This window comes from Balaenoptera borealis, assembly GCF_965194805.1.
Source record: "Balaenoptera borealis genome assembly, chromosome: 10".
In the NCBI taxonomy this organism is placed as follows: Eukaryota; Metazoa; Chordata; class Mammalia; order Artiodactyla; family Balaenopteridae; genus Balaenoptera; species Balaenoptera borealis.
Genome location: NC_138874.1, coordinates 1,781,783 through 1,804,274, shown reverse-complemented (window position 1 = coordinate 1,804,274; position 22,492 = coordinate 1,781,783). Strand labels below are relative to the sequence as shown.

General features: G+C 40.8%; 1 protein-coding gene and 1 long non-coding RNA gene across 5 annotated transcripts in view; both read left to right on the top strand.

Annotated features, from left to right (window-relative positions):
- LOC309635829 overlaps positions 1–22,492 on the top strand; it is a 501,182-nt gene that overhangs the window by 156,217 nt on the left and 322,473 nt on the right. The gene's annotated exons all lie outside the window — the stretch shown is intronic.
- Positions 1–22,492, top strand: part of ARID5B (AT-rich interaction domain 5B) — a 188,136-nt gene that overhangs the window by 142,897 nt on the left and 22,747 nt on the right. For all 4 annotated transcript variants that reach the window (XM_082407414.1, XM_082407415.1, XM_082407416.1 and 1 more), the window contains 3 exons: positions 6,110–6,314; positions 8,273–8,325; positions 17,945–18,042. In XM_082407414.1, the coding sequence (XP_082263540.1) occupies positions 6,110–6,314; positions 8,273–8,325; positions 17,945–18,042 (356 nt within the window). The remainder of the gene's footprint in view (positions 1–6,109; positions 6,315–8,272; positions 8,326–17,944; positions 18,043–22,492) is intronic.

The following is a 22,492-nucleotide window of genomic DNA, read 5'->3' as shown; positions in this document are numbered from 1 at the left end:
TTCGGCTCCATGGTATTCGTTTTGCTGCATCTTTTTATTTTTCCCTCTTCTCTTTCTCTCTCTGCTCCTGTGTCTTGGTGGCAGTTTTCAATTCAGAGTCTGACTTTGCTATTCACAGCTCTCCGCTGTGCCTGTTCCCGCCACCTCCCCTCCCCTCTCCTCCCCCCGGGGGGGGGGGGGGAGCTGGGGGAGGGGCAGTGCAGGCATTTTGATTAGTCAACAGAAAGACTTCCCACCTCCCTGTTTGGCCTGTTGGGTAAAGGACAGATGATTAAGCGCCCACGTCATTGAGGCTGAGATTTCATAGTAGGTGACACAATGACATAGTTTACTCTGCTTGTATCAAAAATAGACGAGCTGAACCATCCTCTTTCTGAATGTACTCATCTAAATATGTTTCAGCAGTTAACAGAGGATGAAATTAGAAATGGCTAGAATTAATCTTTTTTCAAGTTACTTTTTTTTCAAAGTCACCTCTAATTTACCTTAGAATTAAAGACACGTAGCCCAGTACTTACATGTATACATAGACTCATATATAGATTTACATGTTTTTAAAGATCACTCTTGATGCAGAATGAAAGTCCAAATTCTAGACTCTTTTTCAGACCCTGGGGCCTAAGCATTCTTTGGAATCTGGAAAGTGCATGCCTGAAGTATTTAGCACCATGAAGGGTGAAGTGTCACTTCATATTTTTAGGCTTATCTTTTTTTTTTTTTTTTTTTTTTTTTTTTTTTTTTTACTTTTGTGGGCTTGAATCGTGTTTCCATGATTCCGTTTACGGGGTGTTTGCGTTTAGGTGTTGTTTCTGTGCCAAAGACAGCAGTAGCCCCTTTAGGACCTGAATTGAAGCCCGGATTTCAACTGATACCACGTTTCCAGATCCAAGGACTAAGCTTACGAAAATGGGAGCATTATTAGTGAATTTGGAAGATCCTGATGTAGGAAAACATCAATTCAGGTCTCTGTTGACCATCTACTATTTTTCTGCCATGGCCTCCTCTTCTCCTCCCAGTGTAAAGAAGCAAATCCCAGACATTCACATTCTATATCTTATCTTCAAGGATTATTTCATCAGGAAGTTCTGAAGACTTATTGGTTAAAATTTCTTCACGCTTCCAAGATTGCAAGGGGTTAAAAAGAGACCACCCAGTAGAAATGTGTGTTTTCTGGCTAAAAACAAATCTGTTTTTCCCCTAAAGTTATTTTTGTTCTGTTCCTTTAACCTTCTGCGAGTGAGTCTTGTGTGGATACCAGAAATGAATTTTCTAGGAATTCGGACATCTTGGCCCTACAACTACCTATCTAGGGCTTCGACTGCTGTGGTCTTGAAGGATGTCAGCGGGAACAGTTTATTCCCTGTGACGTGGCTTGCAAGATACTGCAGAATGGAGTGAGAGGGTTTTAGGATCGCGCGCAGCATTCAGCAGAGCTTGTCCTGACAAGGTCTTGTGTTGGCGCCCTGCCCCATACCTCTAAGGTGACATCACATGTTTATCCCAGCATGTTCTGCACCTGAGCCCAGCAGGAGGAAGCTCCTTCCCATGTCATTTCATTTGGAGCCACCACCAAAGAATGCCTCTGGGAGTTTTACAGAACTCATACAATTGATCTGAAAGAACAGCACCTCTGATATCTCCCTCCATGGAAGGCAGCTCAGGACCCCTACTAGGACCCGCAAAACTGAAGAGAACTGGAGTCTGTATTTGCTGTTCACTGACTTACCCTTCTCAGGAGGGATAGTAGTCAAGCCTGGGTTTTCGAAGTGACCTTTTCCACCTGATGTGCACCAGCACCGCCATTTAGAATCTTTACCAGGAGGAGGATCATCCTTCCATCATTAGTTTCAGTGGTGACTTGATGAATGTCATGCTGCAGTCAGCTCCCGGGGACTGGTTGAAACGCCCTGCTCTTCTCGGAGTCTTGGATTACAGTCCTGCTTCGGCTGCTTCCAGTGGGTCTGGAAAGACCGCTTCACCTAGAAGAGAGAGACTGGTAGGTATGAAGTACGGCGGGCTTATCTGTTGGCACCAACAAATGGATGTAAAATCCCTGCTGAATGAATAAGCCACATCTGGGGCCAGGACAGCATTAAAAAGACGTTTGTGACTTAAAGTGGCCTCTTCTCATGGAACGCTACCGTAGAGGTTACAAGGCTGTGACCATCTGATCATTTGCTGAACTGGAAGCAACATTTCAGGTGATAGTTTGGCTTTATGACCAAGACTTGTATGACTGTTTTTTTTTTTCCAAAAGTGCCTCAAACAGACCATTTCTAACTGTGGATAAGTACCAGCTTCCCGCAGCTCCACGCAGCAGAGCTCTTGGAATAAGAACCCACTCAGTTTGTTGTGTGCATGACTGGAAAAGCGAGTCAAGTAATTTGCCTGTTGCTATCCAAAGGCTGCCCGCTTTCACTGAGAACATGAAAACTAACTTTGCAAGACTCTGTTTTCCAAGGGACAGAGAATTTCATGGCTTTCCAACAATAGCAAAAGTCTCATGGAGAAGAGGCTACCAGTTCTCTGAAGATGTCATGAATGTGTCCAACACAAATCCAGGTCTGGGGCAAAAGCCCATCCATAATGGCGACCTATACAAGAGAAGTCTTCTCAGCCTGGTTCTCTAATGAAAGGCCTCCATTGATAAAAGGCAAATGACTTTTCACATCCTGTAAGCACTTTCCAAAGGCCAGAAGTACATTGACAGGTGGCTTATATTCTTAAAGGAACACTAAAAAGGGAAACTGCAATATGTTCTTTCATTTAAATCACAAACACACTTTTGATATTTCACAAATGTGATACTTCCATTATTTTCAATATTTTTCATCCCATTTGGTCCGCAGAACTCACCCCAGGGGTTATCCTTCTTGCTTTCCTGAGGAAGAAAACGAGGGTTTCCTAGGAAGTTAGTGACCAAATCGAAATTAGACTCCAGTTCCTTTCCTGCTGGTTCAGCACATCTTGCTGCCCCAGTTGAAGGCTGAATTAGTTACAACTCAATCCAGTGAAAGGATGTGGTTAATATCAAATAGGTGGTGGTTCACTGAAAATGTTAAATGTGGATTCTTTAATTAGCACTTCCTCAATCACTTTGGAAACCCCAAAGCTCTTAGTGAACTCAACAAGTGTAAGGTGTTCAGGTCTTGGGGGGGCGGAGGGTGGGGGGAACAGATCTAGTAAATTAACTGTTACCATCAAAAGGCTGGGCTTTCTCAAGGTCAGCATGAAGACTAGCTCCCGTGTCATATTTCAGTAGCTTAAAATGCTGAGAATGTTTCCGGTAAGTGTGAAAAAAATGTAGAAAGGAACTTGGCCTGGTCCTATCCAGAAACAGAATAATACCCTAAAGAGCTCATTTATGTTAAGTGAAGAAACGTAGGGAGCTAGTCTGAGAACAGAAAGCACTGTTCATGTCTTACGAAGCCCCTGGCCCCCAAGAGAAGCGCCCCGACTTTCAGGATGCAGCTCAGTAGGTGGCAGCCCAGTATCACCTGGAGCCTCCCCTGTGATCGTGGGGTCTGGATGACTTTGGGTCGGGCTTGTGCGCGCCCTCTGTGCTTTCCTTCTGTTTCTGGGTGTTTCTGCATGGGTGAGGCAGCTCCCTAGACGCTGAGGGGCAAACCTCATACTCCCTTAACAGTGGCACTTCTGACCTAACAATATAAATAAGTGGCCCGTTATCACTGCAGATTTAAGACCTCAGCCTGTTTTAATATGCAAAACTGACATCTACTCCTGGTTTTAAAAGATGGGTTTGGAGTGTGGGAGACCTGAGTTGTCAACGCAGGGTTCTACCTGACACTAGCCACACGCTAAAATACACACCGCTGAGCTTCAGTTTCCTCGACTGTGAAATGGGGCTCAAAACCTCCCTTTTATGATTCTTGTGGACATTAGGTAGACTGTGTGAAGCCCAGGACGCTCTACCTGGCTCACTGTAGCTGCTCCGTTGATACTGGTTTCCTTCCCTCTGCTCAACACACAATGGAAGGAATGGAGCCCTTTTACACTTTGGAAACCACCGAGTTTTATCTTCAACTTCTCATTTGATAAATCACATTTCTAAGCTGTAGGTTTTGTAATGCCTAGTGATAAGATATGCTCTTTAACTGGAAGTATGTTTTGACTACCAATTTAATATTTTTATGAGTGTCAGTAAAATACAGTGTTTAAAACCACAAGCCATCGAGTGAGAGTACCTGGGTTCAAATTCCAAACTCACCGCTTACTAACCTGGACGTGATCTTGTGATCTTGGATGCGTTACCCATCCTCTCTGTACCTGTTTCCTCCTCCCTAACAGGAGAGTAATAACCTGCCCCATTAGGGTTGTGAGCATGAAATGAGATAGGGCCACAGCAGGGCTTAGAATAGAGCCTGGCTGCTAGTGAGCACTGAAAAAAGGCCAGAGAGCAACACAGATCAGAACTGGAGTGATTTTATGATTTCAAAGAGCCGTTAAGTTACGGATCTCATCAGAACTGTAGACTCAACAATCTGAAATTTGACAGTGAAAAATGATGACAATATAAAGCTTCCCAGGATGCTTGCCTTAATATAATGTTACAAAGTACTAAAGTTTGAAAATACTGTAAGAAGAAATCCCGTATGGAAAAATGTTTTCATCCCACTTCCACTGATCTTTAAAAATTAAAATCTTATCTAGAGGCCCAGTTGATTGAGTTGTGCAGGAAGTTTTATTTTTTTCCAGGACTCTAGAGATATTAAACTAGTGTGTCCATTTGAGAGAATAAACAATAAAGAAGACCCTTGCAGAGGAGACGTTTGTTTCCCTTTAATAAATAAATGTAGGCTTTTATGTTCTTAGAGGAGACGTTCCCCTTTAATAAATAAGTGTATCCTTTTATGTTCTTAGCGCTTGGGAAGGAGAATCTGAAGGGAAAGAATAAGAGGGGTCAGAAATCTGAAATGGAAAACCTTGTTGAATGTGTGGGACATTTTAATTCATAACATTTCCTGGGCAATCATCCTCTTCTCTCCGACGTTAGATCGGGAGATGTAAAGAATATTGGAATGTACACATTCCCCATGGGCTCACTTGAACTCGGAGCTTGACCCTTTGTACTTCCCCCTTTGACAATTAAGATAGCTCAGCAACTTAGTGTTATATTTAACAACCATCTTGTAGAAGCCTCTTGTAGAAGGTGGCAGTGAGGAGGGAATAGGAGGTTAGCTGCTCCGTGTGGCGAGCTCCATATTTGCCTGGAGTGTGGAGGGAAGAACATCTGGCCCATTTACTGTCATTTATTTATTAATTATGGAGCTTTTCACTTACTCTTCCTGGGTTTTTAGCTGACCTCTACTTTCTCCTTTGTGGCAACTTAGCATCTATGAGATTCTCAGAGCTGACTGAAAAGTGAGACACCCTCCTTAAAGAGTGAGGTGTTTTGTTTCCTACTGAGGGTGTATCTGGGCATCACCCTCGGGTGACAGATAGCAGAGACCTTGCTGGTATTCCTGATGCCAACATCTGCCAGCATTGACCTGTTTTTCCAGGTTGCTGGGAAGAGTGGCAACAAGATAAGTTTACTATGAAGAAATGCACTTGCCTTTCATTTTGATACAAAGTGCGAAACATGGGACTGTTATTAAGAACGCAGGGTTCCTTCAATGATAGTAACAGATGGTGCCCCTTAGGAAAATAAAGTGTATAAAGAGACGGGAGAATGGTCCTAAGTAGATGCAAACACTGTTTCTGGTTTCGTATCAACATACTTGTAAGGAGTCTAAAAGAGGCTGGCACAGGTTGGCAAACCATGGCCCACTGGCCACCTGTTTCTATAAATAAAATTTTATTGGGACACAGCCTCATGCATGCATTTACATATTGTCTGGGACGGCTCTCGTGCTAGAGTTGAGTAGCTGTGACCAAGACGATAGTGCCCAAGAGCCGGCCATAGTTACTCTCGGGCCCGTCACAGAAATTTACCATCTCCTGGTCTGAGACAATTCATATTCAGCGGTGCCTCTAAGAGCTATTTCAGGGCAAGGGTAGTTGACTGGTTCCTGTCCTAGCTATGTCTTTGTAAGTGTTCCAGAGCTGTGCTTGATTTGATGTGGCGTGTTTTTTTTCCCTTTTCCAGGTGAAATGTGAGGCCAGGTCAGCCTTGACCAAGCCGAAGAATAACCATAATAACTGCAAAAAAGTCTCCAATGAAGAAAAACCCAAGGTTGGAATTGGTGAAGAGTGCAGGGCAGACGAGCAGGCCTTCCTGGTGGCACTTTACAAATACATGAAAGAAAGGAAGACGCCAATAGAACGGATACCGTATTTAGGTTTTAAACAGAGTAAGTATACTTGTTTTCATTTCTGAAATATCAAAAGCGCTCAGATTCTTTGAATTGGGAAAAAAGAATTTTGACTCAGGATTATGTTGAAATCCTATTCTGGGGATGATGCTTTCTGTTTATACTAAATCCACAAATCATCCAGGCCAGGAATTTTTCCCCCTGCCTCTTTCCGCGATATTGTTCCCTTCTGGGGCAGTTGCAGTGAGATATTTATAGGCTCGAATCCACTGATTATGACTGGAAATAGACATGTTGAAAGTTTCTCATTTTCTGTTTTGTCAGTCTTGAGTGTCTGTAACGCCTTTCTTCTGAGATAATAATATGACGTAGCTTTATCAGGCACAGATGTTGCCTGAAGAGACAGCTTTTAAAAGGAGGACATTTAAAGATGGACAAAACAAGCACAAAGAGAAAACATATTTCCTAAGCCCCAAAATTTGTTAGGAGATAACAAAAACCTGATGACTTCAGAGGAAACAAGAAATACACAAATTTGAACCGAGGGCCCAATTTTGAATTACTTTGACATGTACATGTAAGCGTCATCATATATTTTAAAGTAGAACAGGGAACTCTTAGCTGAGCAGAATTCCTTATAAAAAGAGAAGAAACCCAGACCCTGTCCTGATTTCACAAATGAATATATATACTGCCTCTGTCTGGACTTTGTGGCACACAAAGCGATGAGCCCCTGGCTTGAAATAGTATTTTCTCCAAATGTATCTTCCTAGATTAAAACCATGTGTCATTTTGATGAAGAATGTCAAACCTGTATGTTTTACATAACAATTTACATACCTAATAGCAACTGGCACTGATTGCAAGAGAACACTCGCAGCCATTATAAACTTACATAACTACGAATGATTACAATGTTTGTCTGAAAACTGGTTGCTTGAAATAGAAGTAAAATTAATGTACTATGAACAGCTTTGTTGCATTATGCATTGGTTCAGATTAAATCAAGGCTGAGGCAGGGCTCTTGATAGCTTTGAAATAGTGCAGGGTTCAATGAGGCTTTTCGAACGTGTTGTGTCAAAGAGCCTTCTTTTTTTTTTTTAATTTTAATTTTATTCTTCATTTCCTTTACCAAGGAATTACTTGAAGTTCAATTTTCCCCTCTTGTGAAAGAATCAAATCCGTAGCAGTCCCATTCCATGGTATTTAGTACAAATGAACAGGGTTGCTAGCAATTTGGCGTAGATGTTTAATAGCATAAACACATGCATGCCCTGAGAAGAGAAAATTGTTTTTAAAAATATAAATTTGCAACATCACACAGGCAAGTTAGGGGACTGAGCGGACAAATGACTCAATTCCTCTGTGAACCAGTATCTTCCTTTCCTTTGATCTGTTGTATCACTGCAGCCTCAAGGGTGAAATAGCTGTTTTCCTTCTCAGTGCAAGGTACCATGTGCTAGTGAAATATGCTATGAGCTTTTAATATAGTGCTGCCATCAGACATTCTATTAAGAAGCTAATCATATATTAAAGTGGTTGTTATTTATTGATTATGGAGAGTTCTTATCTGAAGGAGGCATTATATATTACCGTTTAGTCAATGGCTTCTTTCTAAGGGTCCTACAAGAACAACCCCCGTTTTGAAATCCCCCTCTTTTCCCAAGGAGGCTGTAACTTAGCTTCCCTTGGTCTGCTGATGGCAATAGGACTAAAAATTGTGTTTGTCCTTTATCCTAAAAGTAGAACTATTTCCGTATTTGTGACTGTTTCTTAAGAAATATTTTAAGTGGTACTAATATATCCTGTTGTTGAACACCCTTTGGCAAATTGTTTCCTAAGAACTTAGCTCCCTGGGTTACGTTTAGTACTTCTTTTTTTTTTTTTTTTTTTTTTCTCTTTCTCATTGAAAAAAACAAAGCAAAATGTTTTAATTGACATTTCTTGGAAATATGTTAATGCAATGCTTATCTAAATACTTATTGTCCCTCTAACAGTTAACCTTTGGACTATGTTTCAAGCTGCTCAAAAACTGGGAGGATATGAAACAGTAAGTGTTTAAGCGACTTAAATGAAATAGTTTTGCAATCTAACCCCCCACCCGCACCCTGCTGTGACCAAAATGGAGAAAATGCAAAAGCAAACCATCGCTGACTTGCCTTTTCAAATGGCTCTACACTTTTGGGGGTTTATTGGGCCGCTTTTGGAAACAGTCCCAATTAGTTCCAGCTTTGGCAAAATTGTAAACTTGTCGTAAAAACTACAAGTGGAAAACATATGTAACTCTCCCCTGTCAGGGAAATTAGTTGGGTCTGTAATTTTTTCCCATGTTGAGAAAGGGCTATTATTGTACAACAAGCCAAGATTGCATAAAAGAAATTTCCCTTGGCAACATACCTGACATCTGTTCATGTCTAATATGGGAAACGTATTAAAGGCTTTCAGAAGTAATCAGTATTGGCCATTAAGGAATAGAATGCAGCAGAATCTCCTCTCATTCTAGGGCAAAGAAGCTTTATTAGACAAGGGTCAGTGCCGCATAAACAGGAAGTTATCAAACTTATTCAGAACAGGCTCTGACACTCTTTATCAGCTAATTCTAACTGACAGGAACGGGTTATTTTTAGCTCACAGGAAAATCTGATGGCCAGGGAGGTTTACAGCATGTATTTTGAACTGATAAAATGTTAGAGCAACAGACTCAGATTAAAATCTTGAAAGAAGAAGAGAGAGCTGCACTAATATAGCACGCAGAGATGACATCTGTAATAAAATCAAGTGACACAGGAAGATGTCGTCATTGGAAAGATTTTCTCCTCCACACAATGATCAGATTGAGTTGTGCAGGTTCTTCTACAATTGAAGAAGAAATTATTTTTTTTTCTTTCCTTACAGAGTAACCTGGGGTATGTCCCTGTATCGTAGTAAAATGACAGTAAGAGACACAGAGTCAAGAAAATGAAATTCATTTTAACCCAAAATAATGAGTGTTTCTTGCCAGATATAGCATATTGTTCCACAAACTAATGTAAGGGTGTGATGTCAGGGGCTTGGGATGGGAAAAGATAGCAAGTGTTATGTGACTCACGTAATCTGGTATTAATGTGGAGATACCTGCTGTGAATTCTGACTAAAAATTCTTTGATGTGAGTCTATATACATGTAAAATGCTTATTTAATATATGGGCAGTGCATAGGTTTTCATAAGGAAATCGAATACTCATATGAACTACATTTAAAGGTGCACTTCATAGACATGAATTTGCTTAAAATATTTGTTTTACCAAGTGCCCTATTGAAAAATAAATAATGTAATTTTTCACTTGGTTGGATCTGTTGATAGGACAGGGAGTTTGACTCCTTCCCACTGTGGCTCATAGTTTTGCAAAATCTTGAGCTAATTATAGCTTTTGTGCATGTGAAAAAGCTGATAACTTATTCAGTGTTAGTCTCATAAATTGAGGAGTCAACCCCATAGCTTAGACTTTTAAGCCTAACCTTTAATGTTCAGAATAGGAATACACATTCTTACAGACTGTGACTGCAGGCAGTTACATGATATTGCACAACATTATGAATGTCTTTTCAAACCCAGGAATTTTTTGTTATTCACTGATAGGGAGAGTGCCAGCAAATTTCACAGAATCAGTTTTTCCTGCTTTTGTATCTTCTGTATTTGCACAAGGATTTTTTTTTTTTAACATGCAATAGCAAAGTGGTGTAGAAAATACAAAAGAAACTTCTGATGAGTCTCAAGGCATTTGCAATACTCGTTGAACAGTGATTATTCTTCTGTTGAATGAATGAATGAATGAATGAATGAATCACACAATCAGCAGATCACCTGACCACATATTTACTGAGTGTCTTATGTGTATAAGGTATTGTGTTAGACACTCTGGGAGACATAAAAATATCTAGGCCAGGGGTTCCAGTTGCTTACCATCCAGGAAAGGCAGTAATTATAAGACAAGGTGGAAAAAAAGATCAGTGCCCAGTTCAGGTAAAGTACTTCCTCGTTTAGAGATGAGGAAGAAAGACTTATGGCTCTGATGCCAGTTGAGCAGAATTTTGGAGAACGGATGGAATTTAGACATGAAAGATCATGGCCTTCTTGGAAGAGAAAATCAGATGGGGAAACAAACTATGTAGGTAGAATAAAGCTGGGTATAGAGAGTTTGTAACTTAAAGTAGAGTCACTAGGTGGTGGGGCTAAGTGACCATGAAGAGGAATCCAGAGAGAAGGATGGAACCAAGGGAAGAAGGCCCTTGGATGCTAGGCAGTGAGGGATGGGGCTGGGAGCTATGAAGACTGATAACAAGTTAAGTGTTACGTTTTGCCACGTACTCTTCCTGCACTGTGTCGTGCTGGATGGAGTGGAGGAGAGAGTGAGTGGGATGGGTGAACATGGCAAGACCAGACTGGCATCCGCTTTCCATCTGGTTATGTGCTTCACGTCTCTGCAGCCAAGCCACAAAGAGGACTGGTGACCTGTGGGGTGGCCCTTTTCCTCCTTCCCTCTCCACTCACCCTTCAACTCCTTCATCCTTTGGTGGGTCCCTGCCACTCTTCACAATACGCCATATTTTTTCATCTCATCTCAAGCAGTGAATCTACGTGGCTATCTCACTATAAAATCTATTTGGGGCCATAAACTGAATGAAGCCAACTGGTGGGATTTTTCCTGCCTTCTTTCTTTCCTTCTTTCCTTCTTTCCCTCCTTCCTTCCTTCCTTTTTAAAAAACGCCTCATACTACCTGTTGGCCCTGCAGGCGCTTAAATTTGCCGCTCCCATTCTACCTTTAAGCTTTTGAACCTGTGAAGTACAGAAAACATTTTTCTCTAGTATATTTTGACTAATAAAACCATGAGATGCTCAATGAGGATTCAGTTTTGAAGTCAGTGCAGGAGATGTATGAACAATGTCCAGAGTCTGAGGACTTATCGTCATCACAGCCTTACTAGGGGATACTTATCTGTGAGATTATCTGATATCGGAAGCAAGTGTAGACTTGTCATTTAGAGCTCAAAAGAGATCTTAGAATCTTCGAGATCAGTGAAGAAGATTCTAAAGGCTTCCCAGAGGCTACTCAAGAACTGGGGCTCAAATTTTCAATGGGGAACTTTAAAGTGTAAGTAGTTTTCTAGGTCTCTGAGATACTAACTCTGGGGTGGGGCCTGGCCTGAGAATTTGAGAATCCTTTTTTTTTTTTTTTAAACTGCCCAGATTATGTTAATTCAAAGCTAATGGTAACAATGATTACTACACCTCATGACTCCTAGCTTCAGAAGCCCCCATCTAAGTCAAGTATCAAAGATTAGAATGTTGTCTTCATGCTAGTACTAAATAAACATGATAAACATGCCAGAATATTAACATTCCTTGGCTCAGAAGTAGCACAAAGTTTCCAACGAATATTTTTTCATTTGGTAAAGTGGCAATCTAAATTGGGACTCAATAAGCCATTTTCATTTTGAATAAGGAAAAGTGTAGCCCCCCAACTTTTTTATTTTTCACGAATTGGCCTTTGTGCAGAAAAAGATCCTTGCCCTGCTCCACATGAAACTGAGGCACGGGGAGATGAAATGAGTTGAATGGGGTCATCGTGGCATTCTTCACATTCTGAATTGCTGAGAATTTTGTGCGTAATTACTTCAACCTCCATAGTATCACTGGGAAGAAAGAGATTTATAAATTCTTTGTGCCTTCCGTTCCCAGCAGTCTCTTATGTATCTTTTTATGTATTTGGGGTGATGTTTTGGAAAAAAAAAAGATCTAATAACCTACCTTCATTGGTAGCATCTTTCAGTCATTTCTTTGTACTTAACATGAACCTTACCAGATATACTAACTATTAGCTGAGATTTTCTGATTCTTGAGAAAAATGTGTGACCTTAGAAGATGGGTCAAGAAGTCTGGAAGATGTAAATACTCAGTAATAGTAAAAAATTGCAAGTTTAAAATGTGTAGATATATTTCTTCTGCTGTTAACTTGTGATTGGATAAAGACATCTCTCTGGAATTCCTTCTGGTTATAAAAAGAGGCCATCTTAATTGGCTTGTTTTTGTTTGTGGTTATAAACTATTCCAAACCTTCTGTTTCGAATTGAGGATTACGGATTATTTCATTTTAGTCCTTCACAACCCTCAAATTGAATTAAAAAAAAAAAAAAAAAGGAGCAGAAGTTCTATTTTAAGCCTTTACAGCGTTCAACTAATGGCTATATTCTGTTCTCTTGGCCTCTTCTGCCTCTGCTAGAAATGTATATTGTGTCTCTGCACCCCTAGGTTTAGAGATCATAAATGTATTGAATGGATTTGATTTCCTAAAAAACAGTATACTGGTTTTTTGATTGGTTGGCAATGAGGACCCTTCTTTAACAGTCATATATCCAATTTCTCCTTCCAGACATTTAAGAGTCTGGGTCACCTACCGTGGAAGAGGCAGAACTGAATCAAGTTTTGCTGATGACCTAAGGAGGTCTTCACTTCAGTGTCTGGTGAAGCAATTAAAGCTTGCAGAGTAGCTTGGGGTATTACCAGGATGCAGCGTGTTGATGATGGTTTGCTAAAGTGATTTCCATTTGGCTAAACATTTGATGGCGAGCCAGAGGCAATATTTGGAGAGAGGTTGAGTCGGGAAATGGGTCTTGAGTAAATCTTATCCTAGAGGCGGAGGACCATGCAACTGCTGCCTTCTAAGAATGTCAGCTCACAGCCCCGCCTCGCCCCATGGGTGAGACCGGACCATTATTTCCCAACTGGAAGAAGTCACTTGTCTTCTTGCTGGAAGGATTAGGCTTTGACATCAGATGCTGGCTTTGACATCATTTCAAGACATCCTCTGAATCTAACCCTAGTTCTCTGGACAGACAAAGCCTCTTGCTTAATTCAGAATTCTCGAGGCCAAAGATGATGTCATATCGCTTTGAAAGGCTCCAGTTCCTGGAGTACTACCAGGAAAAAAAAGTCATCTTCCTTGAATGCAGTCCACCCTCAAGGTGTCCTGAGGAAAAAGGCTTTCTGACAGCAGCCTGGGCAACACTGCTCGCAGGCAAACTCTCCTTCTGACTTCGTAACGTCCTACACATTCTTACAATTAATATAATAGTGGAAGCACTGTTGTCCTAAAAGATTTCTGATGACTGTTTCCTCACCAGGCCACAGAAATACCAAAATTATTTCATCCTAGAGACCTCAAAGGTAGGAAATATAAAGCCTCCAAGACTGTGCCTTGGGTTAAATAGGTTTCCAATTTTTTTTTTTAAGTGACAGACTATTTTCATCAAATAAAATTATGGGAGGGACAGATTCCTTTCCCACTCACTGGGCCCATTTTCTTGGCAGGGATTAGCATTGTTGAGAGTTAGTTTCACGCCACCTTTTAAAACACCACCTGAATTCTAAAAAGCAGTTTGAAAACCACTGTACAGTCTGCCCTCTGTATCTGCGCCTCTGTATCTGTGGGTTCCACATCCGAAAATTCAACCAGTCTCGGATCAGAAAAAAAATTTTTTTTAATTCCAGAAAGTTCCAAAAAGCAAAACTTGAATTTGCCAAGTACCGGCAACTATTTACATAGCATTTACGTTGTATTCAGTAGTATAACCAATCTGGAGATGATTTAAAGTATACAGAAGGACGTGCATAGGTTATATGCAAATTTTATATGGGACTTAGGCGTCCGCAGATTTTGGTATCTGCAGAGGTCTGTGGATGCAGAGGGGCGACTGTATTCCTAAGCAGTGAAAACTTCATGAACATGATAGGTGTAGAGTGCTTTTCACAGAGTTCCTTGGGTCTTATCCACACTAGGGAAAGAAGTAACTATCAAGTGTCTTCAGAGTGAGATTAAGTTTCATATGCACCTAGATTGGTTTACTTTACCTGGGTGTGGTCCGCTCAGTTTTCCGTCTTGCTTTGTGGTTAATTCTATGGCGTTATGAATCCTGCTAGATTGTGAACCCTTAAAAGCGGTGACGTCTCTTTCTTTTCATGCTATCACCCCACCCTCAACCCTCCACCCTCCCTTCCGCCTCCGAGCCTCTGTACCTGGTAGCATCCTAGAATGGTAAGCAGCAGCGGATGTGTTGATGTCAGGAATCCAAGAGAAGTAACTGCTTGGATGAATTTTCTTTAGGAAACAGACAGCCAGAGTTCTTTGTATCCTTAAAAACCTAAAATAATAGAAGGTCAGGTTGAAACATGAACATGTCCAGGAAGCCTGAGGCTTTATGAGAGAGTTGATTAAGCTAACCCCGTGGCTAGATCAAACTTTCCAGCTGAATGGGGCTGGGGGCCAGATACCAGGAGGCAGACATTGCTTCTGCCTGAGACTGGGTTTAAAGCTTACACACATCCAGAGAGGACAACAGAATAAAAACCCAAAGCCAATGCGTACCTAGGCACGACGAAAGCCTATTAGTACAGAAGGCAGAGGTACACAGGTGGGGGCATGACGCCCAGGAGCTGTCCCAGCTCTGTCCTCCTCTCTCTCCTCATAGGGCTCTGGGACCCCCTGTAGGTTTGGACAAGGCGAGGATTTAGACGTTTCTTGCTGTAGAGCCTATGGTCAGCGTTTGAATTGAAAGCGCATCTGGGCACAAAAAAATAAGAGACGTATACCCAGGAGAACTGTGTACTTAAAAGCATTTAGCAGTTGGAAAGAGCACATTTTATGACTTTCCTGTGGAAAGAAAATATCTCAAAATGGCCTGATTCATCCAGGATGGCCAGTGGAAGCTCAGTAAACAGTTGAGAACCCACTTCCTTGAAGGCCCAGCCCTTGTCTTTTCTCCACTGGTAAAAACTGTATTGAAACACCAGAACCTGCTAGCGGGGGGCTAACACAGACCCCTAGCCAGCCGCATATGGTTTATTAATGCCAAGTGGTGACTGATGCTGGCTTCCCGCTGCCACAGTTTCAATCCTAGTGTGAGGAAGATTTTTTGGTTTTCCTTTTGATAATTCATTATTTATTCTCAAAGAAGTTTTGTCATTTCTGTCATAGGCATGTGTTTAACAGGGCATCCCCTAGTCTGGATGATGGGTTGTGGGTAGGGAACACGGCCAGTTTCCACACATATCCCTGTCAGCAGTGGCCTCTTGTTCATTATATTTTTCACAGTCAGTAGTACTTTGTTTATATATTTGGTCATTTGTTTATTTTTGGGTATCTGCCACTAGGATGCAGTCATCTTGGGTGTTGGGTTTTTACTGTTGCCACCCAGCTGCTAGCACAGTACCCAGCAAATGGGAGATATTCAATAAATGTTTGATGAGTGAATGGATGAGTGAATGGATGGATTCTGGTATAATTGGGACTTATCCGTGACTTAATGGTGAACCTATGTTCTAACTAGAGACACAAGTGGGCAGGGTGGAAGGAACCACAGTTTTAATGGTTTTACTTTAAGAGAGTAAAATCTCAGAGCACTGGTAACCCAACCCACCCCCTTATATTCTTGCTGACCTCGTAGCGATGCTATTTTCCCACTAGTGAGAATTTGAGAAATTGTAGCAGAAGCCATGGGTCCCACAGTTATCTCCTTCCTTCGAAGCAAAAGGCCCCTGGAGTTCTATATCGTCACCCTGCTACACTGTTCATCAGGTCATTCTGATCTGGAGGCTGCTTTGATGTAGTGGAAAAAAGTCTGCTCTTGGGACCATAAGACATCGGTATGAGTCCTGGCATTCCCACTCTGCTGCTGTGTGTCCTTAGGGAAGTTGTGCAACCTCTCTGAGACTTGTTTCCTTTGTCTGTGAATGAGATTCCTATAATCTGCCTCACAGGCTGATAGGAGGACTAAATGATATCATGGATATGAAAACTCTTTACAAAATATAAAATATAGTGTACACAAGAGATACAAGAATGACAAGAGTGATGGTTTCTTTCTGAAGTGATTGCAGGAACACACATAGGCTATTTTCCAGGGCCCACACCTCACCTGAGGGAAGGGAATATGGAGATTTGTTTCAAGGGACTCAGTATTCTAAGGGCTTTGAGGAATAAGGTAGATACTTGGAAGAAGGGGAACCTGTTTATTCTTCTGTGATACACAGGTCCAGAATGGATCAGCCTGAAACTGTAATATTTTAAAAGGTTGGAGGGAGATTGTAACTAAATATAAAATAATTACCAAAATATGTATTTTGAGTATTTTTAAAGGGGCTTGAAAAAACATTTATTATTATAATCTAAACCAAGCTACAGATACAGGAGGATTTTTAGTTATACCTGCTAGTAGATCTAAGAGGTGGCTCAGGCTAACAAGAACTATTGAAACAAATTGGTTCGAGAATGCTTCATGGGAAATTGAACAATGCAAAACTCACATTGTCTCGAGGTCCTACCTGTGTCTGTTAAGAAGGGTTTATGGAAATGAAGGGGTTCTTTTTATTTGAAATGGAAAGGGTACCATTTACCCTATGATATTTAACCACCCTTCTCCTCCTGAGATCACAATCACAGAGCCCCTGGATGCACGCTGAGATTTTTTTTCACGCATTGCTGCCTTTAGCCCCTAAGTGAACTCCGCTGGCAGCTCTGCGGGTGTTTTTCAAAAGAAGCCTCCTGTTCTGATTGTTTAAATGCCACTGGCACCTCTGCCACGCCCTGCCCCCTGCACATTCCACTAACAGAGTTTTCCTGGAGCCCTGTTTAGAAACGTTCACAAGGATCTCAGAACTTGCTCGGTCTTCCCAGTTTCAAGGAAACACTAGATTGCTCAGATGTAGTAAATGACGTGGTTTCCCCAAATTAATCATTTGCTAGATCATGCATCTGTTATTTTGTAAAATCGTAATTTATATATAAAAATAAAATTAAAGAAAAAAAACAAGACCATAGTATGCCTTTCGGTATGTTGCAAGCTGTTTGTTTTTATTCACCCAACTCAGTAAAATACAGAGCTTACATTTTAACTTTGGAATATGTTAATTTTCATAGGATTTGATGGATATCCCATTTTCCTGACCTAAGTGAAGAAAAATAAACAGCTTGCGACATAGACAGTTTCAGATTTTGGTTTTGTTCTGATGGTTAGAGGAGCTGGCATAAAAATACAGCCTGAGATGACTATACATTTCATAACCAACTTGATCATTTTAATTAATTTGTGTAGTAATTTTTTTTTTAGTTTTTAAAGTAGGCAACACATCACAATAGTTGAAAAACCAGAAGATACAAAAGCATGTTTTATGAAAACTCTGTCTTTACCTGTGTGCTCAGACACCCATTACCATCTCCCTTAAGCAAGTAATGTTAGTTCTGATTCACTCAGACTGCTACACTAAGATATATTTTAGCTGAAATCTTATTTTATTTTGATGCTTTATCACATGACATAAAGGAACAGAGTATAAGTTTGGGACCTTGGGGGCAAATAAGTACATGAATATCCAGGGAGATGCCTCAGATAAAAATGCGCTAAGGGTGACAAAATATAGAGCCCAAAGCAGAATTCCATTTTTACTGTAAAGAAAAATGCTAAAAGTGAGATCTTACTATAAGCCCGTTAAGTCTTCCATATATTCATTTGGACTTCTCTGTTTCTGGGTTTCCAGAATAGACCGTTCTCTTCTGACTGTTGCATATGTATTGAATCCTGGCACTGTGAATCTCTTATGATGCAAGATTAAATTTCTCATCGCCACTTTTTTCAGATAACAGCCCGCCGTCAGTGGAAACATATTTATGATGAATTAGGCGGTAATCCTGGGAGCACCAGTGCCGCCACTTGTACCCGCAGACATTATGAAAGGTAAGGCACCCTTTCTTGGAAAGTCACTGATTAATTAAAAGTGTGTTACTTGGAAGTTAATTGGTCAAACGTAAGACCTTTTAGGAAACAGAAAGTATCCCTCTGGCATTTTACTTTGCATACTGCCTTGTGATTTTTAGGGAACATGGCTCTCTCTGGTTATAAGGGATGAAATTAGATTAAGTTCCTTTAGTTTGGTTTTATCCTGTGACCACCTGCCTGATAATATTTACCCCTCCCCCCCACCCCGCAAGCATAGTTTATTCAATATGTTCTCTGTACTCTATAGATTTATTTGCTATGAGAACTTTCAGCTTCTGGAAAACTTTGAGCTTCTGGGGTCTGTGGTGTTACTATGAGGTTGCCGTGTAACTGCATTAATATTGAAAAGTATTAATGTTGACTGTATTAATATTGAAAAGTAAGCATTTCTTTAATAAGAAAATTGGTCCCAGATAAGATCCATTGTTTTTTCCCATCTTGGTGTTTTTCTTCTAATGCTTTTGACCCAGGAAATCCTTTCTTGCCAAGCTCTGTGTGGTTTGGTTTTCTAATAATTTCAGCTTCTCTCAGAAAGGTGATGATGATGCAAACAAGAAATAATGCCAAATTGGCCTCCTCTGAGGGTTGTATCCTCAGGAATTTTTCCCCTTTGCATGAGGACTGCGTTACCCACAATGCTGAAGACCAGTTAGCGTAAATCACGCGTTATCCTTGCTCTGTACTTCCAGCCCCGACTTAATTTCTTTAGGTCCTAACAACTTCCTTATCACTGGCATTTCCCTGCAGTAGTGCTGACCGACTTGGCTTCATGGTTTCAAATTCAGAGCTTGTGAGATCCAAGTAGAGGTGTCTGTGTGTCTGTGTGTGTTTTAATGATGGCCGTGGATGGAATGAAGTCAAGACACGGTCAGCTGAGCAAACGGGCCAGTTAGGTTGCTCCTTTGAAAAATAAAACACAAGTGCTAAATTTGATGGTCGCTCTTCACATAGTCAGCTACCGTTCCAACTTCAGCCCACACGCTTAACACCCGTCTTTGGATCATACAAATGCATCTTCAGATAATGTCACCGCACACATCAACTCTTAGTCGTATTTCTTTTGAGTCCAATTATATTTTTATCTGCATTGCACTTAACACAGAGCCTCTTTTAGTATGGCCATTCAGTGAAACTTGGAATGTTTTTATAGGTATAATCATAGAAAATTGAGTTGGGTTTAGTACCCTATGAAAAATTCTCACAAAGTATTCCCAAGAGATTGCCTTACTTGACAGTGTTATAATCCAGAAAAGGATTTTTAAAAAATTGATAAGAGGAATTCAAATTATTACTTTTCATAGCATTGTTTGCAATATACTGCACGAATTTTTTAAATGTGAGTGTTATGTCTCACAGTATTTAATACAAAAGCCCGCACCCTCACTGTACATAACACTTACAGCACTGAAGTTCTAGTACGAAAAGGCACTGGTACCTGGGGTGAGTGTTCGGTAGTGTCTGAGGTACCACAGTCATCTTGTTTTGATTATGAGTCAAGGCTTTAATCAAAACATTTTCATTAGCAACACTGTCTCTACTTGCAAAGTTTTTCTTAATGATAGTGAACCTCCCTTAGCTCCATGTGCAAACGTCCCCAACATGTGAACCGTCACACTTAAAGGACCAGATAGCAATTAAAATTTGAAAAAGGAGTGTTATCTCAGCTGTGAGCTGGCTCACCTAGTTAGAGTGAAAAATTAATCAAATATATTACAAAGCATCACATGGTCAAAAAACAGATAAGGTTTGGAATAGAAAAAGGATTGGATTTCACAGTACTAGGTACGTGTGTGTGTGTGTGTGTGTGTGTGTGTGTGTGTGTGTGTGTGTGGCTGTGTGTTTAATTTACTCAAGCAGTTGTGTGGATAAAAATAGCTTCAATCTTAAATGAAATGCCAAGATATGTTCTTTTGAAGGTTGTGTACTTTTGTTTTATGATTTACCTCTTCCTGGAGTAGCAGAATCCCACATGCCTTCAGTCAGTCAAAATGGAAAATTCTAATAGAGATACCTCCAACTTTAGCAACTAAAAACATTATTAAAGATTTTTAGAGATTTTTCTTCTCTCATTCTTGGGAGCAGACTTCATAAAGGTTTGGTCTCCCACTGGAATACATTTTTTTGAAAAGCTATGTCGGTTACTGCTCCAAATCTAGAATTTGTTTGGTCAGTGTATCAGTCAGGATCCAGGAAGGAAAATAAAAATCCACACTAAGTATTCAACAAAGAGAATTTACTGTAGGGAACTGCTTAACAAGCGTTGGTGTGAAGCAGTCCACTAATATGGAGGCAGTAACCATAGGTTTCCTAGGGTTGAAGGAATAGAGAAAAGAAGGTAGGTTATCACCACCCAGAAGTTTGGAGAGTGGACCTCACCAAACTGGGGTTCAGATCCCTCATAGGTAGAGGCGCCCAGCCAGTACTGGTCCTTCAGGGGCTCAGAGGAGAGGCACCGTGCTACGTTATTGTTGGGTTGGCACTGAAATGAACAGCAAGCAAAAGGGAAGGTGGTCCCTTCTCCCTTCCCCTGGCCTGCTAGGGCCCCATTTGCAGAACCCCAATAGGAAGACAGCTGACAAGAGAGACATGTAATTTATGTTGTCCCAGTCCCAGCATCACCAAGCGGAGCACAGAAGAGTGGATTCGTAGTTGAGAGACAGTAGTCAGCTGTGGGCGCCCCATGGGGCCCCCAACGTAGAAATCCCTGCACAGAACCTGAAACCCAGGTTGGAGCACAGCTGTTCCAGGGTGATTAGCACGGTCCTTAACCCATTCTTGGCATCTGCATTTCCTTTCTTTTTTTAAATTTAATTTTTATTTTACAGTGGAGTATAGTGGATTTACAATGTTGTTTGTTTCAGGTGTACAACTAAGTGATTCAGTTATAGATATACATGTATCCATTCTTTTTCAGATTCTTTTCCCATATAGGCCATTGTGTAGAGTATTGAGTAGAGTTCCCTGTGCTATACAGTGGGTCCTTGTTGGTTATCTATCTTATGTATAGTAGTGTGTGTACGTTAATCCCAAGCTCCTGATTTATCCCTCCCCGCCATATTTCCCCTTTGGTAACCATAAATTGTTTTTGATATCTGTAAGTCTGTTTCTGTATGGTAAAATAAGTGCATTTTTATAATTTTTTTAAAACTAGATTCCATATATGGGTGATATCATATAATATTTGTCTTTCTCTCTCTGACTTACTTCACTTAGTATGATAATCTCCAGGTCCATCCATGTTGCTGCAAATGGTGTTATTTTGTCCTTTTTTATGGCTGAGTAATATTCCATTATACATATGTACCACATTTTCTTTCTCCATTCCTCTGTCAATGGAAATTTAGGTTGCTTCCATGTCTTGGCTATTGTAAATAGTGCTGCAGTGAATATTGGGGTGCATGTATCTTTTTTTTTTTTTTAAAGAGTCTGTGTTTTTTAAATTAATTAATTAATTAATAAGTTATTTATTTATTTATGGCTGCTTTGGGTCTTCGTTGCTGCGCGCAGGCTTCCTCTAGTTGCAGCGAGCGGGGGCTACTCTTTGTTGAGGTGCTCAGGCTTCTCTTTGCAGTGGCTTCTCTTGTTGCAGAGCACAGGCTCTAGGCACGCGGGCTTCATTAGTTGTGGCACGTGTGCTCAGTAGTTGTGGCTCGCGGGCTCTAGAGCGCAGACTCAGTAGTTGTGGCTCATGGGCTTAGTTGCTCCGCGGCATGTGGGATCTTCCTGGACCAGGGCTTGAACCCGTGTCCCCTGCATTGGCAGGCAGATTCTTAACCACTGCGCCACCAGGGAAGCCCCTGTATCTTTTCGAATTATGGTTTTCTCCAGATATATGCCAGGAGTGGGATTGCTGGATCATATGGTAGTTCTGTTGTAGTTTTTTTAAGGAACCTCCATACTGTTCTCCATAGTGGTTGCACCAATTTACATTCCTACCAACAGTGCAAGAGGGTTCCCTTTACTTCACACCCTCTCCAGCATTTACTGTTTGTAGATTTTCTGATGATGGCCATTCTGACTGGTATGAGGTGATACCTCATAGTGTTGATTTGCATTTCTCTAATGATTAGAGATGTTGAGCATCTTGTCATGTGCTTTTTGGCCACCTGTATGTCTTCTTTGGAGAAATGTCTATTTAGGTCTTTTCCCTGTTTTTTGATTGGGTTGGTTTTTGTTTTTGTTTTGATACAGAGCTGCATGAGCTGTTTGTATATTTTGGAGATTAATCCCTTGTCGGTCACATCATTTGCAAATATTTTCTCCCATTCTGAGGGTTGTCTTTTCATTTTGCTTATGGTTTCCTTTGCTGTGCAAAAGCTTTTAAGTTTAATCAGGTCCCATTTGTTTATTTTTGTTTTTAATTTTCATTACTCTAGGAGGTGGATCAAAAAAGATATTGCTGCGATTT